The 24647-nt window shown below is 40.8% G+C and overlaps 1 protein-coding gene across 3 annotated transcripts in view; it reads left to right on the top strand.

Annotated features, from left to right (window-relative positions):
• Nucleotides 1-24647, top strand: part of ST3GAL1 (ST3 beta-galactoside alpha-2,3-sialyltransferase 1) — a 139209-nt gene that overhangs the window by 98370 nt on the left and 16192 nt on the right. For 2 of the 3 annotated variants that reach the window (XM_056823032.1, XM_056823033.1), the window contains exons 3-4: nucleotides 4901-5780; nucleotides 22657-22853. In XM_056823032.1, the coding sequence (XP_056679010.1) occupies nucleotides 5469-5780; nucleotides 22657-22853 (509 nt within the window). In that variant the 5' untranslated portion in view covers nucleotides 4901-5468. The remainder of the gene's footprint in view (nucleotides 1-4900; nucleotides 5781-22656; nucleotides 22854-24647) is intronic. The other variant, XM_056823034.1, reaches the window with a different exon arrangement.

Here is a 24647-nt window from a genome sequence, read left to right on the forward strand (position 1 = left end):
ATTTTTTCAATATGTATCTATGTGTGTTTTTAAAATCTTTGTGTGTTTCTCCATTCTTATGTATATTTGTGAATGTCTAAGTGTATTTTTTTTTTAAACCCTTACCTACTGTCTTGGAATCAATACTGTGTATTGGCTCTAAGGCACAGTATTGATTCCAAGGCAGAAGGGGCAGTAAGGGCTAGGCAATGGGAGTTAAGTAGACTTGTTCAGGGTCACACAGCTGTGAAGTGTTTGAGGCTAGATTTGAACCTAGGACCTCCCATCTCTAGGCCTGGCTCTCAATCCATTGAGCTACCCAGCTGCCCCTAAGTGTATTTTTCTGTGTTTGTGAGTCTGTTTGAATATTTGCTTCAGTCTTAGATTTTCTGGGTATGTTTCTGCCTCTGTATTTTTGTGTGTATATATTTGGGTTTTCTTCTGTTTGTGAGTCACGTCTGTGTTTATTTTTATACTCCAATGTGTTTTTAAATGTTTCTCTTTTTATCAACACACATCTATGTGTGTTCCTCTATTCTTGTGTATATTTGTGAATTTTTTTATGTTTGTGAGTCTATGTTTGAATGTGTATTTCTGTCTGTTTTCATTTTCCATGTATTATTATACCTGTGTATTTATGTGTGTCTATTTGGGTGTTTTTATGTGTTTGTGAATCATGTCTGTGGGTATTTTTGTTACTGTGTGTGACTGTTGATACATATTTTTTATATTTTTATGTGGATTTGAGTTTCTGTATCTGTTCCTTTGTGTATTTTTCAGTAGGTTTCTGTATGTATTTTTATAGTTGTGTTTCTATATATGTGTTCTTGTATGTATGTTGTGAATATTTGTGTTTGTGGGAGTGTGTGTGAAGAACATTCTTGGAAGGCACAGAGCAGTGATTCAACAAAATTTGCATCTATGTGGGAGAAGATTGATTTATACTCATTTTATTAACTGAATCAAATGAGTATCTCAGAATTACTTTGGGTAATTGAGCATCCAGAGAAGCAAATGTATTTGCAGTAATTGAAATAGAAACAAGCCTGCCATTCCCTTCAGATCTTTGAGATCTGACAGCAGGTCTAGTTGACTCAGTGAATGAAATTGGGTTCAGCATCCCTACCATGTGCCCTCCTTTAGTCTCACTGGCCTGCCACCATTTGGGTGTGGGACCCTGAATCACAGATTTTTTGGACTATATCATCTCCTGACCCTCTAATTCAAAGTGTCTCTATATGTTAAAGTAACACTTGTACAGTCATTCCCTTAGGACACTCAAGAGTGGCAAACATCCCTTATATTTTCTTCTCGTCAAAAACACTAATAAAAGCTAAATGTCCAGAAACATTGCTCATGTTCTCAAAAATGACTTAGCAGGAAAATAGGTCTGTGTATTCCATTGCAAGTGAACAGGATGGAGAGCCCTAGTGAAAGCAGATGGAACAGATCACCCACCATTAATAGGTTTCTATCATCCTCTTCCTCTGGTTTTCTTTAGAGGATTTTAAGGTTTAGAGTTGATTGAGCCCTTTAAGACTGTCTAATTCAGCCCCCATGTTTTATAGATGAGAGGTGAGGCCCAGAGGATAGGTACTTGCCCAAATTCAAAGGTCATTAAGTGGCAAAGCTAGAATTCAAACTCAGACCCTCTCTCTGCATCCAAATCCAGTGGTGTTTCCCATCTCTCACCACTACTACCATCATTACTATCACCATCACTACCACCAAATATTTGTTGATTATTGTGATATACAGAACCCCATGCAGAGCACTTAGGCTACAAAAAAGGATAAAGAGGGGCATGGGGTTATTAAAATTTTACTAAGTTCACTAAATTCACTGAACTTAGATTAAGAAAATTTGGTTTCAATCCAAGTGCATCTATTAACTTCTATTAACTTCAAAGCTCCGTTTCCTGATTTGCAAAATGGGGCTCATAATTCCTATCTTGCCTACATCATAGTGTGGTTTTGAGTTCAGATGAGATGATCGATGTGAAATTATCTTGGAAAAGTGAAAAGGGATGCTATAGACATAACTCAGTGGTCAGAGAGCTTTTCTATTTAGTTATTTGATATTTTGATACCTAAGGGAGAGGGTGAGAATAGACCCCATACCAGTGTAGAATAGAACCCTTTGATTATCTTCTCATCTTGGATGTGATGTCTTGTAAGTGTTTTTCTATGAAATTTTTCTGTGGTTGTTCAGTAGGGCCCAACTCTTTGTCACTCCTTTCCAAGTTCTCTTAGCAAAAGATACTAGAATGGTTTTCCATTTTATAGATGAGAAACTGAGGCAAACAGGGTTAAGTGATTTGCCCAGGTTCATACAACTAAGACAAAAAGTTAAAAAAAGGAAAAGAAATCCTAGGCAAGAATGCTTCTGTCCTGATATACTTTGGTGCTCAGGTTCAATCATTTTAAATCACTGCTTTAATAAGGTTTGTTCCTTCCCTCTCTTTTCCCTTTCCTACCTTCCCTGTGATTTTTCATAAGGTTTTCATTATTTATAATTTTTACCGAATGTCCTTTAGTCCAGTAACAGGCTACAGGGGTCCCTCCCCCCTTTTGGAGAGTGATGGGAATTTAAAAGATCATTCCTATTTTATTTGTGGGATGCTGTGCCTTAGCAGTCATTCCCACACCCTGTCTTCACCCCACCCCCCAATATTTCTGTCGCTGCTTCCAGATCTTATGTAAGAACTGATTGAAACCAGCCCCAGACCAAACGTTTGGGCAGGGCTAACTTGGACAAGCATTCAGGCTGATCATTGACTCACTGACTAAAATGCACATTATTGGATATGAATGGATTAAGTCCAGACTGTGTCATGAACTTTTATCCTTTGTCTTCCTCATGGAACAAAGCATGACCATCCAGAGGATATCCTCTCCACTCCCTTTCCTCTTTGGCTCTGATTTTCTGTTCCATCTTTTATTTCATAGAAGGTTAGGGGGCTAGGCCTAAGATCAGGAAGACTCATCTTCATGACTTCAAATCTGGCCTCAGACACTAGCTGTATGAACCTGGACAAGTCACTTAACCCTGTTTGCCTCTGTTTCTCACCTGTAAAATGAGCTAGAGAAGGAAATGGCAAGCCACTTCAATATCTATCCTAAGAAAGTCCCAAAGGGAGTCATGAAGAGTCAGAAATTATTTGTACTCAAGGCTGGAAACCTTATTTCCCTCTTTCTTTTTCTTTACTAATAAATACTTATAAATTTAGTCTAAGATTAATTTTTATTCATAACAGACTAAATGGCAAAATAGGACTGGAAGGGGCTGTAGAATTTCAATCATCCCCACACTGTCCATGAAGGATAAACATTCCCAGTTATCATTACGGAAGAGATGGCAGGCTGGATGATATCCAACCCTTTCTTCACTCTTTTAAAGATGGCCTAGACACTGGTTTAATAAACACTAAATGTCTACTTAATTATGAGGCAACATTGTGTAGCTGGAAGTGGAACAAGAAGAAACACTGATTCTATTCTTATCAGCTGTGACCATGGGCAAATCCCATTACTTCCTTGAGTCTTGCATTTTCCATCTATAAAATAGGATTGAAGGATGGGATAGAAGTGCTTTAAAATGTAGAAATGCCACATAAATTATGATAAGAAAAACAAAGAAAAAGAGATCAGACCAGGCCCTCAAGAAACCTATCAGTGGTATTCAGGGAGTGACACAGAGCCAAAATAGATGGAATAAAAATTTGATTGAGTTTGCAGGAGAGTGTCCAGTGTCACCAGTTCAGAAAGAAAGGGGGAAGCTCTGATCTCTGCAAATATCAGATGGCAGGCCCTAGAGGGTTTGAGTTCTGTTGTCACCATGATTCAGGAGGCTGGTACGGAAGCTTTCAGCAGAGGAAGTGGTCTAGATGTTTCCAGATCGGAGTAAGGCAAGTCAAGACAGGGAGGGGTCAAGAGAGCAAGATGGGACGGGGCCCTTCTGAGCAGAGTGAAAGCAGAGGACCAGAACAGCGAGCACTTAAAGAAAACCATCATACCCTCTGGACACCAGGTCCAGCCACATGCAATTTGCTTCTGTCGGGGTGAGGTCCCTGCTATTGCATCACCCATGCTTCCCACAATCATTACAAGGAGGAACATTTCCAGCCCCAGGTGCAGAGGTGATGGGGACTTCCCAGGTCTCAAATCACTAACTCTGGGGTTGAATCAGGGTTTTGCTGAGACTTACCATAATGATCTGAGATGGAGAGGGGTGAAGCAGAGCAGAATTAACTGACATTTGCAAGGGTTAGCTTTGGAAATGATGGCTTTCACTCTTGTGAAAGCTGCTTTCTCCTGCTTTGATGAGGATATCCAGTCCTTTCTTGCCCCAAACTTCTGCCATTAAATACTACAAAAGAAGAGTAACCCATTTTGTGGTGGATTCTTTGGAGTGAGGTCACAGCTGGTGGATGAGTGAGGACCTTAATGAGGCCACAAGTGTGAGTATCGGTCAGTTCTCCTTTTCTAGGACTAGAGGCGTAAGCAGTAAAGGTACTTAAGAATGAGTCCTTCCCTCACCATATCCTCTCCCTGGGCATTTTCTTTTCTGAGGGTCTCTTCTTGTTCTACATTGATGGTCTTATTCTCACCAAAAGCCTTTCCAGCCCTATATCTGTGATCTAATGTGCAAATTAGTTTTCTCCTCTGAACCTGTTTCATTATCTATAAAATGCAGATAGCAATATAGATCCTACCTTGGTAAGCCTTGAAGGGCTATAAAAACAGAGGCTGTTGTTCTGTTCACCCACCTTTGCATGGAAGCAGTTTCAAACTGTGGTGTTTTATTTAATCAAAAGTTAGAGGAGAGAGGGAGGAGAAAGAGAAAAGCTAGGGATGGAAAGGGAGATTTTTTTTCCCCAAATACTCAACACGGTTTTATTCTGTTTTCTTCTCTTATACAGATGACAATCAGATTATTGCGATTCAAGCTGGTACTGACCCCCTTCACCTGCTCCTTTGGTTGGCACCCAGTATTCAATCACAGCGAGGACAAACTTTTCAGAGGTTCAAGGGAAGGAATCTTTCATCTTGCAGCAAGGTCCCTTCATTGATATTCTCTACCTGAAAGCTAGCCAGACTCTGACACAGATATTAATTGCCTCTCAATCTGTTTGAACAGGGAAAGGAAATCACTGTTATTAGTTTTGATTAAAGCCTCGAAGAAAGAAATCAGCTGCTGTTTAGGAGGGCTGAAGAAAGAGAACTGGGATTTTTTTATTTTGAACACTAAATGATAAGAAAAAAAATCCAAAGACTCCTCATGTGATATAGTTACTATCTGGAAGATTATCCAAGTTCCAAGGGACAATGGAAGATTTCTCAAAAAAGATGAAGTTGGTGTTGTCCTTACACATCCAGTAAGGATATCCTCTCTGTCTCTGAGCAGATAAGGCTCAATCCCAATTTTTCAGCCCCTGGGAACTTCTTAATCCATTCCCACCTGCTAAGACTCCTGCTAAGAGAGAAAAGATGGCAGCAATCAAGAAGAAAAGACTCAAAGTGTTTACCTTCGTCCTCCTTCTGGTTTCTCTCACATCCTTCTTCTTGAACTATGCTCACACCACAGCCACCTATACCTGGTTCCCCAAGCAGATGGTGATGCATTTCTCAGAGCATTTTAAAAGATTCATGAAGTACCCTCAGAGACCCTGTAGTTGCTCCCAGTGCATCTCGGAGACTGGGTTTGCACCCTGGTTTGATGAAAGGTTTAATCATACGATGCAGCCATTGCTAAATAGGCAGAATGCTTTCTTGGAGAATGACACCTATACTTGGTGGATGGTAAGTAGTTGAGGGCTGAACTTGGGTGTCTGAGCTTACTGGGACCACCAATGAGTATTAACTTTGTCCCCAGTGGTGTTGGTTGTGCAGTGTGGGAGGGATGTGTGAGAGAAGACCAGGGATATGCTGGATATAGGCCCAATTGACTGATTCTTAAATTTTCAATGTGAGCATTTACAACTTAGAAATTGACAGGCTACAAATCAGAGCTTGTTATACTATTTTGCTAATTGCCCAAGATTTAAGAAAGTGTTAATAGTTCAAATTAAACTTAAAAGACTATCCTAGACATTTTTTTTTTCAAAATTAGTTGCTAAACATTTACCATCCCACCCTTGCAAAAGACATCCTTCTGCCAAGGAGATTATATTCCAAGAGACATAAAACAGCTGCAAACAATGCAAAGTGTACAATGTATGGTTTAGAAGAGAGAGTTAAGCAGTTTACTTTACCGAAGACCTTTAACCAAGAGAAGTTGGAGGAGGACCAAGGACTTTAAACCAAGAGGTGGTCACCCTAAGTTGGAAAAGGTACTCAACCAAGGTCTGGTTAAACTGCTATGAAGAGATAAACTAGGACATGAGAGCTGGGATCTAGACTTGGTCTGCCTTTCTACTGCTAATTCTGAAAATTTGGCAAATCATTTGATCTCTCAGTGTTTGCCTTTTCACTCTGATAAAATAGAGACAAAAGTATCAGTACTGCCTATTAATAATGATTAATATTAGTAATTAATAATAAATCATAGCAATAAAATAATTGATTTATAATAATTTATGAGATTTAGTAATCTAAATAATATAATACAATTAATTGATAATTGATAGGAACTCTTACTGCTTTCCTGTCTTAGAACCAATACGTAATATTGATTCTGAAATGAAAGGTAAGGGTTTAAAAATAAATATTTAGAGCATTTACTGTGTGCCAACACTGTGTTAAGTGCTTTACAAATATTATGTTATTTGATCCTCACAACAACCCTAGGAGATATTTGCAATTTTTATCTCCATTTTATAGATAAGAAAACTGAGGCAAACAGAGTTCAAGTGATTGCCCAGGGTCATCCACTTAGGGGCTATAGCTAAATTTGAACTCAGATCATAGCCCAACAATAGATGGTATGCCTATAATCTGAAAATGAGCTTGGCTAAATTTGAAGAGTATTAGCTGGAGATTAATATATTTTTTTCTAAATAACAACTTTTGAAAGATATGAGACCATAAAGGGGAAGGGAGGATGTGATCATATTAGGGAAGAAAATAGCTATACAACAGTATTATTATGGATTCTCTGAACTAGTAACTTTCATTCTAACTCAGTTTGTGAGACTCAAAGAATACGGTGGAGCTGAACAAAATGGCAGATCGGTATATGCTGTTTTGTATGACATGCTATACAAGTGTGCATAGTCATCGTTGTTGTCATTGCTGAGAGACAGCACAGTTTAGTGGATAGAGAGCTGACCTTAAGGGTCAGGAAGACCTTGGTTGAGTACCTTTTCCAACTTAGGGTGACCACCTCTTGGTTTAAAGTCCTTGGTCCTCCTCCAACTTCTCTTGGTTAAAGGTCTTGGGTAAAGTAAATCAGCTCTGACAGATGCTGCCTTTTTGACCCTAAGCAAGTCATTTAATCTCTTAGGTTTTGAATTTTTCAATTAGCATTGACTACAATACTGCCACTATGCAAAAATTCACTTACTCTCTTAGGGACATAGACTATTATGAATCTGTATTGGTGGAACAAGTTTCCTTATTGGAAGTTCTTTATATCTGTAAAATCACAGGTCTAATTTAGTGAAAACTGTGATGTTCATAAGACAATCAATGTTGTTATTCAGCTCTTTCAGTCATGTTCTACTTTTCCTGACCCATTGGGGATTTTCTTGGCAAAGGTACTGGAGTGGTTGACCGTTTCCTTCTCCAGCCCATATTACAGATGAGGAAACTGAGGTAGACAGGATTAAGTGACTTGCCCAGGATCACATAGCTAGTAAGTGTCTAAGATTAAGATTTAAATTCAGGATAGGATGAGTCTTCCTGGATCTCTATTCACTGTACCACCTAGTTGTAGTACATGGTCCTATCCTAGTCAGCCTATTGCCTATCACAGAAATGCTCAGGTTACCAGTTACTGGGCTTTCAACACCTGAGAGTATTGGTGGATATTAGCTGAAACTCCCAGGGCTCTGAGACTTAGTGGCATCTACAGAGCAATTATAATCAATAAATCAATAAGCATTTATTAAGTGCCTACTATGTCAGACACTTTACTAGGTGATAGAGATACAAAGATAAAAATGAAACACATTCTAGTAGAGGGAAGGCAACAAGCCCATATATAAGTGTTTACCCAAAAAAAAATAAATACATACATATGAAGTTTAAGGAGAGAGGGTCCTAGCAATTAGAGAATAATTAAAGTAGTGCTCAGGCTAAATACAATAATGGTGTCCACTATGGTCATCTGGAATAAAAGTAAGAAGAATCCCCATTTCCATAATGCTTTGAGATTTACAAAGCAGGCTTCTTGGAGGAAATGGGACTTGAGTTGAGACTCATAGGATTTGCAGGATTTGGAGAAGAGAGAGTAGAGATTCTTTCAGATAAAGGAGAATAATGCAAGTGAGGGCTCCAAGGCAGGAGAGAGAATGAGGCAGTGTATAGAAGAGTGTGACTAGTGTATAAGGTTCCTGTTGGCAGAGCCATAACTAGGGTGGTTTTGACTGGAGCCTTCCCCCTAGGAGCCAAAATTTAGAGGATGTTGATAACAATTAAGCAAACAGAAAGAGCTCAACTTAGCAACCAATTAGCTAAGAATAAGTAGTTAAAATAGGAAGCTATCAGTTGAGTCACCTCACTCAGATGGTCTTAAACCAGGTAAATTCTTTTCTGGTCATGCCCCATCCCTCTCCCTCTCCCAAGTCTCTCAATCCCTGGTTTCCTGGTATCCCAGGGTTTCTGTTTTGTACCCCATTGGACCTCATGTCCTGTGGCCCAACAGAATTTGTCAAAAAAAGATGAGGGGGCAATTTTTTCTTGGAGATTATCCCAGGCACTAGAATTGTCCCTGCCTATGGGGAACAAAATTTGAAAAAGATAATACACTTCTGGGCCTTCTCTTGATATGTCAAACTTTGTTGTGACACACAGTAAGCATCATGCAATCTCTAGGCCAAAGCAGGAGCCCTAATCTCAAGAAACTTATTGCAGATGGTGGCTGGGAAGAAGGGAGAGACAGTAAGTACATATACAAATAGAAATAGACTATGCCCCTAAGTAAATACAAAGCAGTTAAGGTGAGGTAGTTTGGGAGGGAGGGAAAACCAATAGCTGAGAAATCAGAAAAGTCTTCATTTACAAAGGTATAATTTGATCTGGAAGGAAACTTTGGATTCTGAGAGATGGAGATGAAGAGAGAATGCATTCCTGGAACGGGAGCTCCTACAGAGTAGGAGATGGAATATCATGTGTGAGTCTAGATCATGGAATGCAAGAAAGGGACCATTTTACAGTAAAAGGTAGGTAAGGTAGGTTGAGGCCAAGTTGGGAGAACCTAAAAGCCAAATCTATAGTATGTAGCATGCAGAAACTAGAGATGGAAAAACAAAACAAAAAAACCTTAAAACACTGAGTTTTAGAGCTGAGGGCGCCCTCTTAGGAGGCAAGTTTCCCAAGAGAGTGCCAGAAAAGCACAAGGTCTGTGGATCCTATCTACTGTCCTAGGAAAGCTTTGAAGAAATGACCTGGCACACAGTAGGCTCTTAATAAATGTTTTTTTTTTTCCCCCATTGGACAGAGCACCTCATACCACAAATTTATGATCCCTGAAAATGGAAGGATACCAATAGGAATAATAATGGCTCATTTTCAAACTTACAAAGCACTTTAAAAGCCACTATTTCATTTGGTCCTAACAATGCTATGCTACCTTATTGTCTACCAAGGATCCAAGCATTACTGGTGTTATCCCTTTTTATGGAGGAGAAAATCTAAAGATAGAACGTGCCTTATCTGGAGTCACATAAGTAATAAATAGTGGGACTGAGACCAGGACCCAGGTCTTCTGACTGTAAATTCAGTGTTCTTTCCACTGTGAGCTCTGAACAAAGATCTGCTTTGTTAGCATCGGATACAGTGGGTGCTTAATAAATGGGAATGGAATTGAAATCGTGCTATGTAATATAAATTACAGAGAGAAACGGAAAGGTAGGTAGATGAATGAATAAGATGATGAATAGGTAGATGGACAGAAAGGTGGACAGATGGATAGAAAGATGAAGAGAGAGATGATATAATAGATGGATAGATAGATGGAAAGATGCATAAGTAGACAAATAGATGATTGAAAAGATAGATATATAAATGGAAAGATGGATAGATGAATGATAGAATGGATAAATCATAAAAAATTGATGCATAGATAGATAAATAGATGTATAGACAGATAAATGGAAAGATGGATGGGTGGATGGATAAAGAGATGATAGAATGGATAGATGCTAGATATAAAAAATTTGCTAAGCAACTTTTTATGTACAAGGCACCATAATGAATGCTGGAAATATACAGACAAGCATTTGACTTCATTCTCTCCTAACTCTGCTTCCTAACTGCAATGACCTGATCCAGCTCTATTTTTCTCCCTCCTCTTGGCTTTGTCTCCCTCTCCATTATCTCTCTTCTATTTGATCCCAGTCCAACTACAAACCTCTGCCCCGAGAGCCCCCAATGGGAGTCTCCACTTTCTCAGACTCCCCTCACATTCCAAGATAAGCACCTGACATTCTCCCAGTCCCAATTCCCTTCCCACATACATGCCCCTAACAGAAAGCAGCCAGGTCTCCAGATAAGTGATGGAGAAGTCCCACGTGGGGAGCATGAAAGGGAGTGGTAAAGGCTTGCGACCCCCAGTCTTGAGCTTCTTTCCTTCTTCTCAGGACCAAGATGGAGGCCTTGCTTAGCCATTTCTTATATTTTATGGTTTCCAAACTGCTTTCACATGCATTGTCTCATTTGGTCCTCAAAATAATCCTATGGTTAATCAAGAAAGCTGTTATTTATTATCACTTGCTTACAACACTCCATCACTCATGCTGGAGGCTGTCCCTCATTCCTGGAATGCATCTCCTTCCTCTCCTTCTGTCTCTCGCTTTCCCTAGCTTCCTTGAAGACACCACTAAAATCACATTCTCTACTGGAGGCCATTCCTGGTTCCCCCTATGATTTAGTTCCTTCCCTTCTAAAGCCACCTTTCATCTTCCCTCAGCAATAGTTTTTTTTTTAATTCGTTAAATTTTAACATTTATCTTATAAAAGTAGGAAAAATGAAAATTCATTTTATGAAATTTCTCTTTCTTGCCTGCCACTCTCCCACCCACTGAAAAGGCAAACAATATGATAGCAATTATACATGTGAAGTCATGCAAAACATATTTCCATATTAGCTCTGTTGCAAAATAAATAAATAAAAAGCAAGAAACAAAATGAAAAAAATATGCTTCACTATTCGTTCTCCTCAGAGCATATCTTGTATCTACCCAGTTATTTACAATGTTGTGACTCCTGCTAGAATGTGAGCTCCCTAAAGGTTGGGACTGTTTTTTCCTTTTCTTTTTACCCCCAAATCCTAGTACATTATACGCATTTAAATGATTATACACTGACTGGACCATCTATTGCACCAAAAGCTCCATAAGGGTAGAGACTGACTAACCAGGGCATAATATAATGTTCTGTCCATTTGTCATTGTTCAGTTGTTTTTCAGTTGTGTCTCCTTCTTATCCCATTTTGAGATATGTCATTTCCTTCTCCAGCTCATTTTACAGATGAGAAGATGGAGACCAGCAAGGTTAAGTGACTTGCCCAGGGTCACACAACTGCTAAGTGTCTGAAGTCAGATTTTAAACTCAGATCTTCCTGACTCCAAACCTGAAACTTGATTCATTGCATAACTTGATGGTTAATAAAATTTCTAATTCATTATTTTCCCACAGCACTACTATACCTGCATATTAATCATAATCTCTTGGGGCAGCTAAGTAGCGTAGTAGATAGAGACTCAAGTCTGGAAATGTGACCTCAGACAATTTTTAGCTGTGTGACCTTGAGCAAGTCACTTAACCAGTTTCCCTAACCCTTGTCCTTCTGTCTGAGAGCTGTTACTAAGAAAGAAAGTAAGGATTAAAAAGGAAAAAAAAAAGATTCCAATATCTCCAAGTGAGAAGGACCTCAAAGACCATTTAGGCCAACCTCCCAAGACTTTTCTGAATCTCTTCTGCATTGGCTCCAGTCCAGGGTTCACTGAGTCCCCTCTTCAGTATATCAGTGTATGAGGGATCATGGCAACCCATTCTCTTCTTGGACAATTCTGGTAGTTAAGAAGCTCATTCTTGCACTGAGCCAAACTTGGCCTTTGGGTGACCTTTACCATTTCTTCTAATTTTGCCCTCTGAAGGCACCAAAATTAACTCTAATCCTAATTCCAAAAGAAAACCCTTGAGCTATTTATGTATAATGATTTGCTTCCCTCTTTTCCCAAGTTTACTTTTTTCCTAGATTAAAAAAATAATAATAATTACAAAATTAATCCTGGAAGGGACCTTAAAGGCCATTTAGTCCAACCAGCTGAGGAAATTGAATTCCCAGGAAGGTTAAATGAATTGCCCCAAATAACATAAGTAGTTGAGAGGCAGCTTGATATAAGAAACTGGAAGTGTAATCAGGAAGACCTAGGTTCAAATCTTACCCCAGACCCTCAATAGCTATGTGACCCTTGATACAACTTCAGTATCTTTACCTGTAAAGATGCATTGTTGGGCTCAATTTTCCCAAGATCCCTTGTGCATAGTCGTTTTCTGTTCATGACCCTTTTGGGAGATTTTTTTAGCAAAGATATTGGAGAATTTTGTCATATCTTTCTCCAGTTCTTGGTCACCCAGATAGTGTCTGAGTCTGGATTTAAACTCATGGAGATGAGTCTTTCTGATTCCAAGCCCAGTGTGTTCTGTCTATTTCACCACCTAGCTATGGTCCCTTCCATCTTTAAATTAAACTATGACATGGAATAGGACTTGGATTAGAATCCAGAATCTCTGGTTCTCACCCCAGTATTCTCATCTCTATAAATCATCATCCCTAATTCCCTAAATCAATCTTCATATAATATAGTTTTTTATTCCCCTCATGTAAATACAGACAGACAGATAGACAGATGAGACAGATATATAAGACAGAGATAGATAGAGAGAGAGAGATGGATAGAGAGATAGATAGGTAAACAGATGGATAGATAGAGAGATAGATGGATGGATAGATAGATAGATAGATAGATAGATAGATAGATAGATAGATAGATAGATGAATGGATGGATAGATAGAGAGATGGATAGATAGATGGATGGATGGATGGATGGATGGATGGATGGATGGATGGATGGATGGATGGATGGATGGATGGATAGAGGGATAGATAGAGAGAGATAGAAAGAGATGGATGGATGGATGGATGGATGGATGGATGGATGGATGGATGGATGGATGGATGGATAGAGAGATATATAGATGGAAAGATAGACAAATAGATGGATAGATAGATAGATGGATGAATGGATAAATAGATAGATGGATTGATTGACAGGCAGGCAGGTAGCTAGCTAGCTTGCTGGACAGATGGATGGGTGGATGGATGGATACATAGACAGATAATTTACTAAGCATTTACTATGTGCCAAGTACCATGCTGAATGCTAGGAATACATTTAAGCAAGACAATTCCTACCCTCAAGGAGTTTATAATCTAGTGGGGGGTAATTGCATTTAAAGATGGGCTACAGAGCTGGTCAAGGGGTAATGCACACCATAAAGTGGTCTGGAGATAGCCAGAGAAGTGACAGGTAGGTGTGAAGGCATTAATTTGGGGGAAAGATTAGGGGGAATTCTCACCTCACCAAGCCTGGCGTTCCAGGAGCTCCCTGATTGCCCTCCCCTTAGATGGATCCCAGTTATTGCCCTTTCTACACTCTGGCCCCCAGAACTGAACAGAATTGAATTTTATCCAGATGTAGTCTGACCAGGGCAGTGTAGAGTGGGACTATCACTTCCCCAATCCTGACCATGTTTCATCTACTAAAGATTACATCTGCTTTTTTGGTAGCCACAACAAACAGCTGCCTTCTATTATACTGAGTTTGCAGTGAGCTTATGGTTTCCAGGGTTTTGGAAGAGATCCCTAACCACTAAACCTGGATCAGGGAGGATAACCGTACCCTCCCACCACACACAGCACATGTCTGGTTCGTGTCTAACGTGGTGCCCCTTGTTAGAGACAGTCTCATGGACTGGAGCAGTCCTGAGTCAGATCTTCTCAATGCAAGAGGGGAAAATAAAACCTCCTGAAATTCTCAGCTGTCTCAACATGCCGTGAGCTGCTTCAGGAGGTCAGGAGCTCCCTTTCACTAGCAATCTTCAGATAGGAAGCAGCTGGACAGCCTCTTCTGAGGGCCTGGATCAACAGGCTTCCTAATTAGGGCAGGAGTTGGACTAGACGCCTTCTGAGCCCCATTCCAATTCTCTAACTCTTTGATTCACTGATTCTGGGGTGTTTCTAGTGTTCTCGTGTTTCTCTTCTGTTCAAGACTTCAGGGCATGATGCAAGAGCCAACTCCATAGTCAGACAGCTAAAAAACTGGCGAGGAAACAAGAAAGATGATCTCACTTAATGATTTCCTGGTACAAGCTGGAGGTTCAGTTTAGTATAATGGGAATAAGAGTCAGAAAGACCGAGTCAGAATGCTGGCTCTGCCAGGTACTACTAGTTACGTGTATTTGAGCAAGTCGCCTAATCCCTCCAAGCCTCAGTTTCCTTATCTTCAAAATGAGTTCAATAATACGTGCCCTGTCGACTTCCTAGAGTTGTCATGATGACTGGGTGAGGTCTCAAGGTGTGAACGTTTAGAATTTATAATTATTTTATATTAATTTACATTTAATTAATTTATAATCATTTATAATCCAGAGAGTGCTGGAGAAGCCTAAAGGGCTCCCATCATCCCCCATCTTCAGGACTTCTTTCCCCCATTCTTCCCCTCTCCCCCAGCTAGACCCTTCCCTCTGAGATTTCCTTTTTGACTGTTGGCCCCAACAGTGTGATGCCTGTTGTCTTCTTCAAGCTGGAAGGGCAAACACCAGCACCTTCCATTTCCACCTATCTAGATTGTGCCTTATGAGTTATATATTGTTTCTCCCAGACAAGGATAAAGCTGTTGTCTTTCTAGCCCTCAGTTCAGTGCCTGGTTCATAGCAAGCACTTAATAAATGCTTGTTGACTAAATGACTGATTCAAAAATGGCCAGCGGGGGAGTGGGGTGGGGGTGGGGGGGCTGGAGCTGGGGGGCTCAGTGAATAGAGAGCTAGGCTTGGAGACAGGAGGTCCTAGCTTTAAACCTGATCTCAGATACTTCCTAGATGCTTGATCCTGGGCAGCTCACTTAACCCTGATTGCTTAGTCCTTGCCACTCTTCTGTGTTAGAATTGATACTAAAGCGAGTAGCTGGGTAGCTCAGTAGATCGAGAGCCAGGCCTAGAGATGGGAGGTGCTGGGTTCAAATCTGGCCTCAGACACTTCCCAGCTGTGTGACCCTGGGCAAGTCACTTGACCCCCATTGCCTAGTCCTTATTACTCTTCTGCCTTGTAATCAATTGATTCCAAGATGGAAGGTAAGGGTTTAAAAAAAAAAAAACTGATACTAAAACAGAAGATAAGGGTTTTAGAGAGGAAAAAAAGAAAAAGAGAGGTGTAGTAATAAGTAGATTTTAAACTCCTGCTCTCCTTTCTAGCTAGTGTGATCTTTTATGAATCATTCCCACTCTTGGTAAAAATAAGGCTTTTGGACAAGATTGATCACTGAGGTCTCTCTCAGCACTAACAGATTGTGATTTCTGAAGAAATCTTATGCTTGTGGCTGTGCTCTCAGTGGCTCTCATGAGTAGAATAGTCTATTAACTGGCATGGGAAAGGGAGGGCTGATAATAAAAAATAAAAATTTATAATAATTATATAATTTATGATAATATATTATAATATTAAATAAAAATTTAGATTGCTTTAAGATTTGCAAAGGACTTTACAAATATTATCTAATATAATCCTTACAACAACCCTTGGAAGTCAGTGCCACGATTATCTCCAATTTTTGTTATTGTTTAATTATTGCCTAGCTTTTTTGTTTTGGGTTTGTTTGTTTTTGTCTTCTTTTTTGGTAAAAATATTAAAGTGGTTTGCCATTTCCTTCTCGTTTATAGAGGAGGAAACCAAGGTAAATAGGGTTTAATAATAATTTAATAATTAGTGGCTAATAAGTGTCTGAGGCCAAATTAGAACTCAGGAACCTAAGTCTTTCTCATTTCAAACCCAGCACTCTATCCACTGCCCCATCTAGCTACCCCATCCCCAATATACAAGCAAGGATGCTAAGAGGTCACACAGCGAGTAAATATCTGAGGCTAGATTTGAACCGACTCTGAGATCCAAAGCTCTCTCCACTGCACCCTCTCATTGCCCCAGCAGTCCCCACAAGGACTTTGGTAGACATTCAGTGAGTCCACAAATATGAATCATCGACTATGTGTCAGGCACTGTGCTAAGACCCAACGATCCAAGAAGAGAAAACAAGGTTGGATAAAGATCTCATTTTTTCTAAGAGAGCATGTGCCAGTGCCATGGAAGTATTTACGAGCTTGGTGTATCAATAGGAGGTTATTGCAGAGGGAAGGCACCATGATCAAGCTTGGTCCCCACCATTGCCCGGTGGCAATTTACCTGGCTGGGGGCCCGAGCCTATCTCTTGTCCTCTATAAAGAGACTCCTCCACCCCAGCCCCTGACTGTCTCAGCCTTGTGGACCATTGGCTTCCCCAGAAACCCAGAGCCTTGCGGGTGCAAAGCCCATATTTCAATTGCCTTCTGTTTTTAGTTAGCAATAATTACACAGCCTCCCCTCTGGGTGACACAACATATTAAACAAGGGGTAAGGACGAGTGTTTGCTTTTGGGGTTGCTATGAGAAGACTTTATAGTCTCTGGGAAGAAGCCAGGATTGGGATTTGTTTTGCATCAAAAGGCCTGTTTTCTCACCAGGGCCAACAAGCATTCAGGTGGGGGATTGGAGTTCTGAATCCTTAAGGTTGCTGGACTCTTAATGACTCAACCAGATACCCACCCATTCCCCTCCTCCGCTAGAGGAAACACGTTAGAAAATATTTCCTTCCCAACAGGTGTATTCAGTCCTGCTAAGGGCAGTTACATCCTCAGAGGAAAAATGTTATTGCTGTTACCAAGGAAAACGGGGCTGCTCTGGGGCGATGGCTAACCTGTGGGAATAACTACACCCTCCCAGATTCACAGGATCATAGAACCTCAAAATTGGGAGGGCCCCCAGAAAGTGGTGAGTCTGACCTAAACTAGATCCATTAAAAGTCTGTAGTGAGGGGGAGTCAGAAGACGACCCACTCCAGTTTTTTAGACAGTTCTGCTTGTTGCAAATTTTCCTTAGTTCCAATAGAAATACTTGCTCATTGACTGATATGTTACACTCTTAGAAATGACCTTTAGGCTCTACTGATCCAGAAAGGATTGAAAAATGTTCTAAGTCTTTTTTTGGATTTTTAAATCCGGAACCTGCCTCCAGAACTCTTGCCATAGTATACCAGGGAATGAGTCAGTTCATAAGTATTTATTAGGTATTTTACCAAATGCCAGACACTGCTAAGCATTGGAGATACAAAGATTAGACAAGAACAGTTTCTGTCATCAAGAAATTCTTTTTTTTTTACATTTTTTACATTTTTATGGATATTACTTTGTTTTACATTGCCTAAACTTCTCCTTTTTTACCCTTTCCCTTTCTTAGAAAGTCAACTCTTATAACAATGGAAAAAAATAAAGGAAAAAAAGGAGAAAGAGAAATCAAATCAGCAGACTGATCAATACAGCAAAACAAACAAACAAAAAAAACCCAATCTGAAAGTTTATGAAATGTCACCTGCCACCATCTACTCCCTGGCAGTGGAATCAGGGGAGGCATCCATCCTCCCATATCTGTTCTCGGGGGCCCAGTTTGTCCATTGTAATTTTGCAACACTCGTTGTCCTTCTTTTTCTTTATATTCTTACAGTCAAGAGTTCACATTCTAATGAGGGGCACAAACATGAATTTCCCCTGAGTACATAAAAAATAAATCGAGAATAGATGGAAGGTAGCTAGCATCTGGGAGGACAGTGAAAGGTCTCTGTTCGGTTTAAAATAGATTTTATAGATTTTCGAGCTGAAGTCTCAAAGGAAGCTGGAGAGATTAGGAGACAGAGACAAGGAGAGCCTATGGAGGACAGCCAGGGAAAAGACAATGAGACAAAAGATGGGATTTCACACGTGTGCGGGGAAGCCAGTGGGGCCAGAGTTCAGGGCTCCAGATTTTGTGGAGGGGTGTAAAATGTAAGAAAACTCAAAAGTGAGGAAGGGGCCAAATGGTGAGGGCCTTTCAGGGCTGAGCAGAGGGCTAAGAAATCCAACCCATCGCCCTCCTGGACTAGTAACTGACTTGTGTTTAGAGCTTACACAGCCACTTCAGTGAAATCTCAGAATCTAGGAAGAGTAAAACACTTCTGCTGACTCTTAGGAGGACACCCAGGCAGCACAGTGGATAGAGTATGGGACCTGGCATCAAGAAGACTTGCTAAATTCAAACCTGGCTTCAGATACTTAATAACTCTGAGTTTGGGCAAGTCACTCAACCTTATTTGCCTCAATTTTCCTTCAGTAAAATGAGCTGGTGAAAGAGAAAATGACAAACCACTTTAGTATCTTTGCCAAGAGAATGCTACATGGGGTCACAAAGAGTCAGCCATAATTGAAATGGCTAAACAATAAAAATGGCTCTTATTATTCCCATTTTACAGATGAGAAAACTAAGACTTGGAGAGATTCAAGTGACTTGCCCAGGTTCACATAGCTAGAGTATCAAAGGACAGATCTGAACCCAGATCTTCCTACATGTTTTCATCTAGTTTCTCCTTGGATTCCATGAATGATATTCAATTCCTAGCTGTGTGAATCAGGGCAAATCTTAACCCCCATTGCCCATCCCTTACCGCTCTTCTGCCTTGGAACCAATACACAGTATTGATTCCAAGATGGAAGTTAAGGGTTTAAAAAAAATAATAATATTCAACTCATTACATCCCGAGGCAGCCCATGCTGTGCAAGTCTTTTATTGTATCTGTTAAAAATAAAACCCTGGCCTGAGGGTTCCAGTTCTATCTCTCAGATAGAGATTCAGAGATGGAACCAAAGTTGTACCTCTGCAATAAATCTCCTGGTGTGTTTCTTAGGTCTTCTGGGTGTTGTTCTGATCAAGAATTCACATAATCTTTGGATCCTGAAGTGGCAAAGGAGAATTGGGTCACCATGTAATTCAGGAGATCCTTATCTTCATTCTAGAAATCTTTGGGAAAGATCTATGTCTTCCCTTCAGAGGGACTCCAACATGAGACACCAGTGTCTCATGAATTTGAAATCCAGAAAAATACAGTCATCTAATTTAGAGCTGGAAGTGGCCTTAGGGATCTCTTAGTTCAACCTCTTCATTTTACAGATAAGAAAACTAAGGTCCATCATAGGGAAATGACTTGCCCACTGTCACCCAGAGAGTGATTGGGGCCAGGGCCAAGAACCCTGGTCTCCTGCTGGTCCAATGGTCATGTGATTACCAGACTAGGGATTTTTGGTTTCTCCTCCCAAGGCAGCCTATTCCACTTGAGTAGGAACTGTGTTTTTGACTTCTCTGGTATCTCTCATAAAACTAGACCCAATTCAGTGGAACCCTAGAGGTTCCATAGAGTTTTATGGATGTGAACAGATTTTCTTAAAGCCTTTTTTGTTGACTCAACAACTCTCAAAAATAGTCTGCCATATTTTGGAGGGACTGTGATTTTTTTTTTTCATGGAGGGAGAACCCATTTCAGTGAAATCTCAGAACCTAGGAAGAGTAAAATACTTTTGCTGACTCAGAATTTGAAGCTGAAAATTTCCCCTTAATTATAGCCTACAACCTCACAAAGCAGCAGATTCTATTCTGGGGGTATCTCTAATTGTTAGGTAGGAACCTTTTCTGTTGAGCTGAAATATGCCTTCCTGGTAACTTAGGACCATAGAAACTCACTATTACCTCTAGGTTCAAAGAGAAAGCCTTTTCTTTAGTAGAGGGAGCCCTTCACTGCTTGGCCCTTTCTATCTGTGCAGTCCTTAAAACATTACTCCTCTCCATGGACTCTGGCCTCCTCGCTGTTCCTCACACATGATCTCCAATTTTCACCTCCATCATTAAGCCTGTTCTCCATGCCTGGAATGCTCTCCTTCTTTAATCTCTACCTCTGCCCCCCCCCCTTAAATGTTAACTCCTGTGGAAGGGTTTTTTCTGGAGCCCCTCTAAGGCTACCTTCCAACTCTTTTGTACTTATTTTGTATGTATCAATTAGTGTATTTGTGGTCCGTCCCATTAAAATACAAGTTCGTGCCTTAAGGGCAGGGACTATTTTTTAATTTTTCTTTTTATCTCCAGTACTCCATACAGTTTGTGGCACAAAATAAACCTGCTATAAATGCTTGTTGATTGACAGAGGCTCAACCCAAACTAATACACATTTATTAAGCAGCTACTATGTGCCAGGCACTGGGAATATAATTAATAAATAGAAAGTCTCTGCCCTTGAGGAACTTACAATGTAATGGGGAGGGTGGGGGGAAACACACAAAAAGAGTCAGGAAAGCAGGGGTAACAGAGACCAGGGGATTCCAGCCAGGGGCATCTTTCCCATAGCGTTGAAACCAGGCAAAGTAGAGGGAAGTAAGAGTCCAGTTTCTGCCCTCTCTGAAAGAAGCCATGAGGAGGAGTTTGGTCTTCCATGCTCCATTCAGCAGGGGAAAGGAGGCGGAGGGAGATGGTGCCGGGTGAGATTAGAAATGATGAGCTTATCCTGGAAGAATCATCTTATTCCATGAAGTTGAAACCAGGCAGAGCAGCAGAGAGGAGTCCGTCTCAGAGTTGGAAGGGATATCTGAGGCTGCTTAGTCCCATTTAAACTTAAAGAAGGATCCCTTCTAGGATAAACCTGATAAGAGGGGACTGCTATTTTCACCTCATTCTCTCTGTATGTAAAGGTTGCTTTTATTTTTAATGAAAATAGCCAGCTTTCTTGTATTCAAAGTTCTAATAACGCTAAGAGCATTTCCCCCACAATTTCCAGGATGGCAATATTGTCCTAGGCCACCTACAAACAGAAACCCATAATTACAGACCCTGGGATTGCCAGCCAGATCACTGAGGGCGGGCATACCTGTTGGGCAGAACCTTGAGGGAAAGATGGAAAGAAAAGCTGTCAAAAGTTCCAGGCTGGACATTTCTTCCTTCTAGATTGGGGCACCCAGAAATGCATGGTTTAGGGCAGGGGTCCCCCAAACTATAGCCCATGGTCCACATGCAGCCCCCCTGAAGCCATTTATCCAGCCCCCACCACACTTCCGGAAGGGGCACCTCTTTTATTGGTGGTCAGTGAGAGGAGCACTGTGTGTGGTGGCGCTGCAAAGTGCAGCATCGCTCACATACAGCACAACTTCCAGTGACATAATCCTTTGCGCAGCGCCTTGTTCTGAGAGTAACTGAATGAGAACGAGGTGCTGCACAAAGGATTATGTGACTGCACAATGGAAGACGTCAGCCTGGTGAGCAGCACTCTGGGGGAGGGGATTCCGCACTGTGTATACTGCTGCCCCATATAGTGGTGGCAGTGCTGCAAGGTGTGACAGGCCCATCACAGCCAGTGCTGCAGCCTCCACTATCCCAGACAGCGGTATACGGATTTTTTCATAGTTTTTTTTATAGTCCGACCCTCCAACGGTCTGAGGGACAGTGCACTGGCCCCCTGTGTAAAAAGTTTGGGGACCCCTGGTTTAGGGACTCATTTAAATCCATGTGGCATGCTAGTGTGTGCTGATTCTTTAGGAAATCTTATTAAGGAAGCTCCTCCAGCCTACTCTCTCATCTCTTCTACTGTTCCATACTCAGAGGAAGCACACACAGTCGTAGAGGGTGCTAAGTGAAAAATTCTTCCTTCCCCCCCAAAAAAATAAAACCACATCAACCAACAAAAGCCATGCTCAGAATGTTGGCCTGGGCCTACGTGGAATCTAACCTAAAGTCATCCTCCGTGTCTTTGCTAATGACATCTGGACAGCCAGGCTCTTTAGTACATTGATCAGTCCATCAGTTATCAGGCCCTGGACGTAAAAGAGAGGCAGTGACATTGTTCCTCCACTCTGAAACAGTCCAAATGATATCAGCATTATTCACTAACACAACCAGGAAGGGGAAGCTGGGTAGCTCAGTGGACTGAGAGCCAGGCCTAGAGACGGGAGGTCCTAGGTTCAAATCTGGCCTCAGACACTTCCTAGCTATGTGAACCTGGGCAAGTCATTTAACCCCCACTGACTAGTCCTTACTGCCCTTCTGCCTTGGAACCAATACACAATATTGATTCCAAGATGGAAGGTCAGGATTTAAAAAAAAAAAAAGCTAACAGGAAGTGAGATGACCTTTACAGGAAATGCCAGTACTCTGTGGGCCTGAGACCTGCATATATCTGCTTTAGTTATTTCTCACATGATAGCATAGCAGAGGGCCTACTTTGGAATTCAGAGATTCTTTTGACAAAGAGACGCCTCCACCTTCTCCCCCTATGAGCATCCAGCAGCAGATGAGCTTTCTTGCTGAGGTGCTGAGGGCATTTTTATTGAACGTATGTCTCCTCTGGTCCTTTGCTTGCAGAAACTTCAGAGAGAGAGAACACCCAAGAGACTAAATGAGACCTTCATGGACTTGTTCAGCATCATTCCCGGCGATGTTGACCCATTACTGCAGAAAGGGCCTCTGATCTGCAGGCGCTGTGCTGTCGTCGGCAACTCGGGAAATCTGAAAGAGTCCCACTATGGGAAAGACATCGACAGCCATGATTTTGTGCTGCGGTGAGTAAAGGAGCCCTCATGTTCCTCATGAGTCTCCTGGCTCCCAGGTGGCTGCCCACCAGGCAGCACTGCCTTCTTGCCACCCCTCAGCAAGGCACGTGCTGGGGGTTGTGAAAGAATCATCGCTATTCAGTCATTTCAGTCATGTCCAATTCTTGGTGACCCCATTTAGGGTTATCTTGGCAGAGATACTGGAGTGGTTTGCCATTTCTGCTGCAGTTCATTTTATAGATGAGGAAACTGAAGCCAGCAAGGTTAAGTGACACACTTGGAGTCACACTGCTAGTAAGTATCTGAGGCAGGATTTGAACTTAGGTCCTCCTGACTCCAGGACCAGCACTTTGTCCATTGGTCTACCTCACTGCCCTATAGAAGGATCACAGGGATGGAAATCAGGAGACCCAGGCTCTAGGCCATGTTCTGACTCTGATGGGGTATGTTACATTATTATATGTATACTTGTGTATATATATATATATATATATATATATACATATAATGTATACTTAATGTAATATATATACATATATATTACATTAAGTGAGCCACTCTACACCTCAGTTTCTTCACCTGCCAAATAAGGATAGTAATACCATTCATGCCTACTTCATAGGCATTATTGGGGGCATTATATAATGATAATGATAATAATTACAACAACTTATTTACATTGCACTGTAAAGTTTATAAAATTTTACATATATGTACATGTATAAATGGATGGATTAATGAATAGATAGTACAGATAGATGAATGAATAAATAAATAAATAAATAGATGATGGACATATAAATGGACAGAAAGACAGATGGATAGACAGACAAACAGATAGATTGATAGATGATAGACAGGACAGATAGATGGATAGACAGACAGGAGGATGGAAAGACAGACAGATGGATAGACAGATAATTATAAACTGAGCATTATATAAGGCACTGAGGAAGACATAAAGCTTTGGTAAGAAGCATTCTTTAGACCCTAACCATATGTTCTAGTCAGTAGTCATTACCATTAATTACATTCATTCATTCATTTTTTCACTTATTCAGCTGTTTTGGAGACAAAAATGAAATAATCCTTGCCTTTGAGGACCTGAAACCCAATGTAGCCCCTTATTCCATGGTAATAGTAAAAGGTCACAGGAAGGGTTCCATGACATCTAAGGGATTAGGCCAATGGCAGCTTAGAAATCTAGAGTAATGCTACTAATGTACATTCTGCAGTCTTGCTATTCTAACACTATTCACTATAATTTATCTAAGGCTGATTTATCTTGGACCCCATGCAGGTGCTTTCAGTTAGTAAGTTTTGCAAAGGATCTCATTCTAATAGCACGCCTGCTTATAGAATGCATGGTAGAATGGGAGAGGAGACCCCATCATGATGGAAATCAGAAGATTTACATTAAAATTCCAGCTCTGCACTTCTGAGCTGTGTGACTCCCAATGTCACTTAAACTCTTTGAACTTTAGTTTCCTCATCTGCAAAATGGAGACAATAAAAGTTGTACCATCTCATGAGGATATTGTAAAAATCAATACAGATACTCTACTTACTTTTAAAATTACCAAGCTATAAAAATGCAAATTGTTATTACTATTGCCTTTCCCAACCCTCTTAGTTCCACTGACTTCCTTCTATTATTTCCAGTTTATCTTGTTAGCTTGTTTGTAAATAATTGTTTGCATGTTGTCTCCCACATTAGGTTCTGAGCTCTTTGATAGCAGAGACTGGCCTTGCCTTTTTTTGTATCCCAAGAACTTAGCACAGCGCCTGACATATAATAGATAT

The sequence above is a fragment of the Monodelphis domestica genome, chromosome 3 (assembly GCF_027887165.1).
Source record: "Monodelphis domestica isolate mMonDom1 chromosome 3, mMonDom1.pri, whole genome shotgun sequence".
NCBI classification, from domain to species: Eukaryota; Metazoa; Chordata; class Mammalia; order Didelphimorphia; family Didelphidae; genus Monodelphis; species Monodelphis domestica.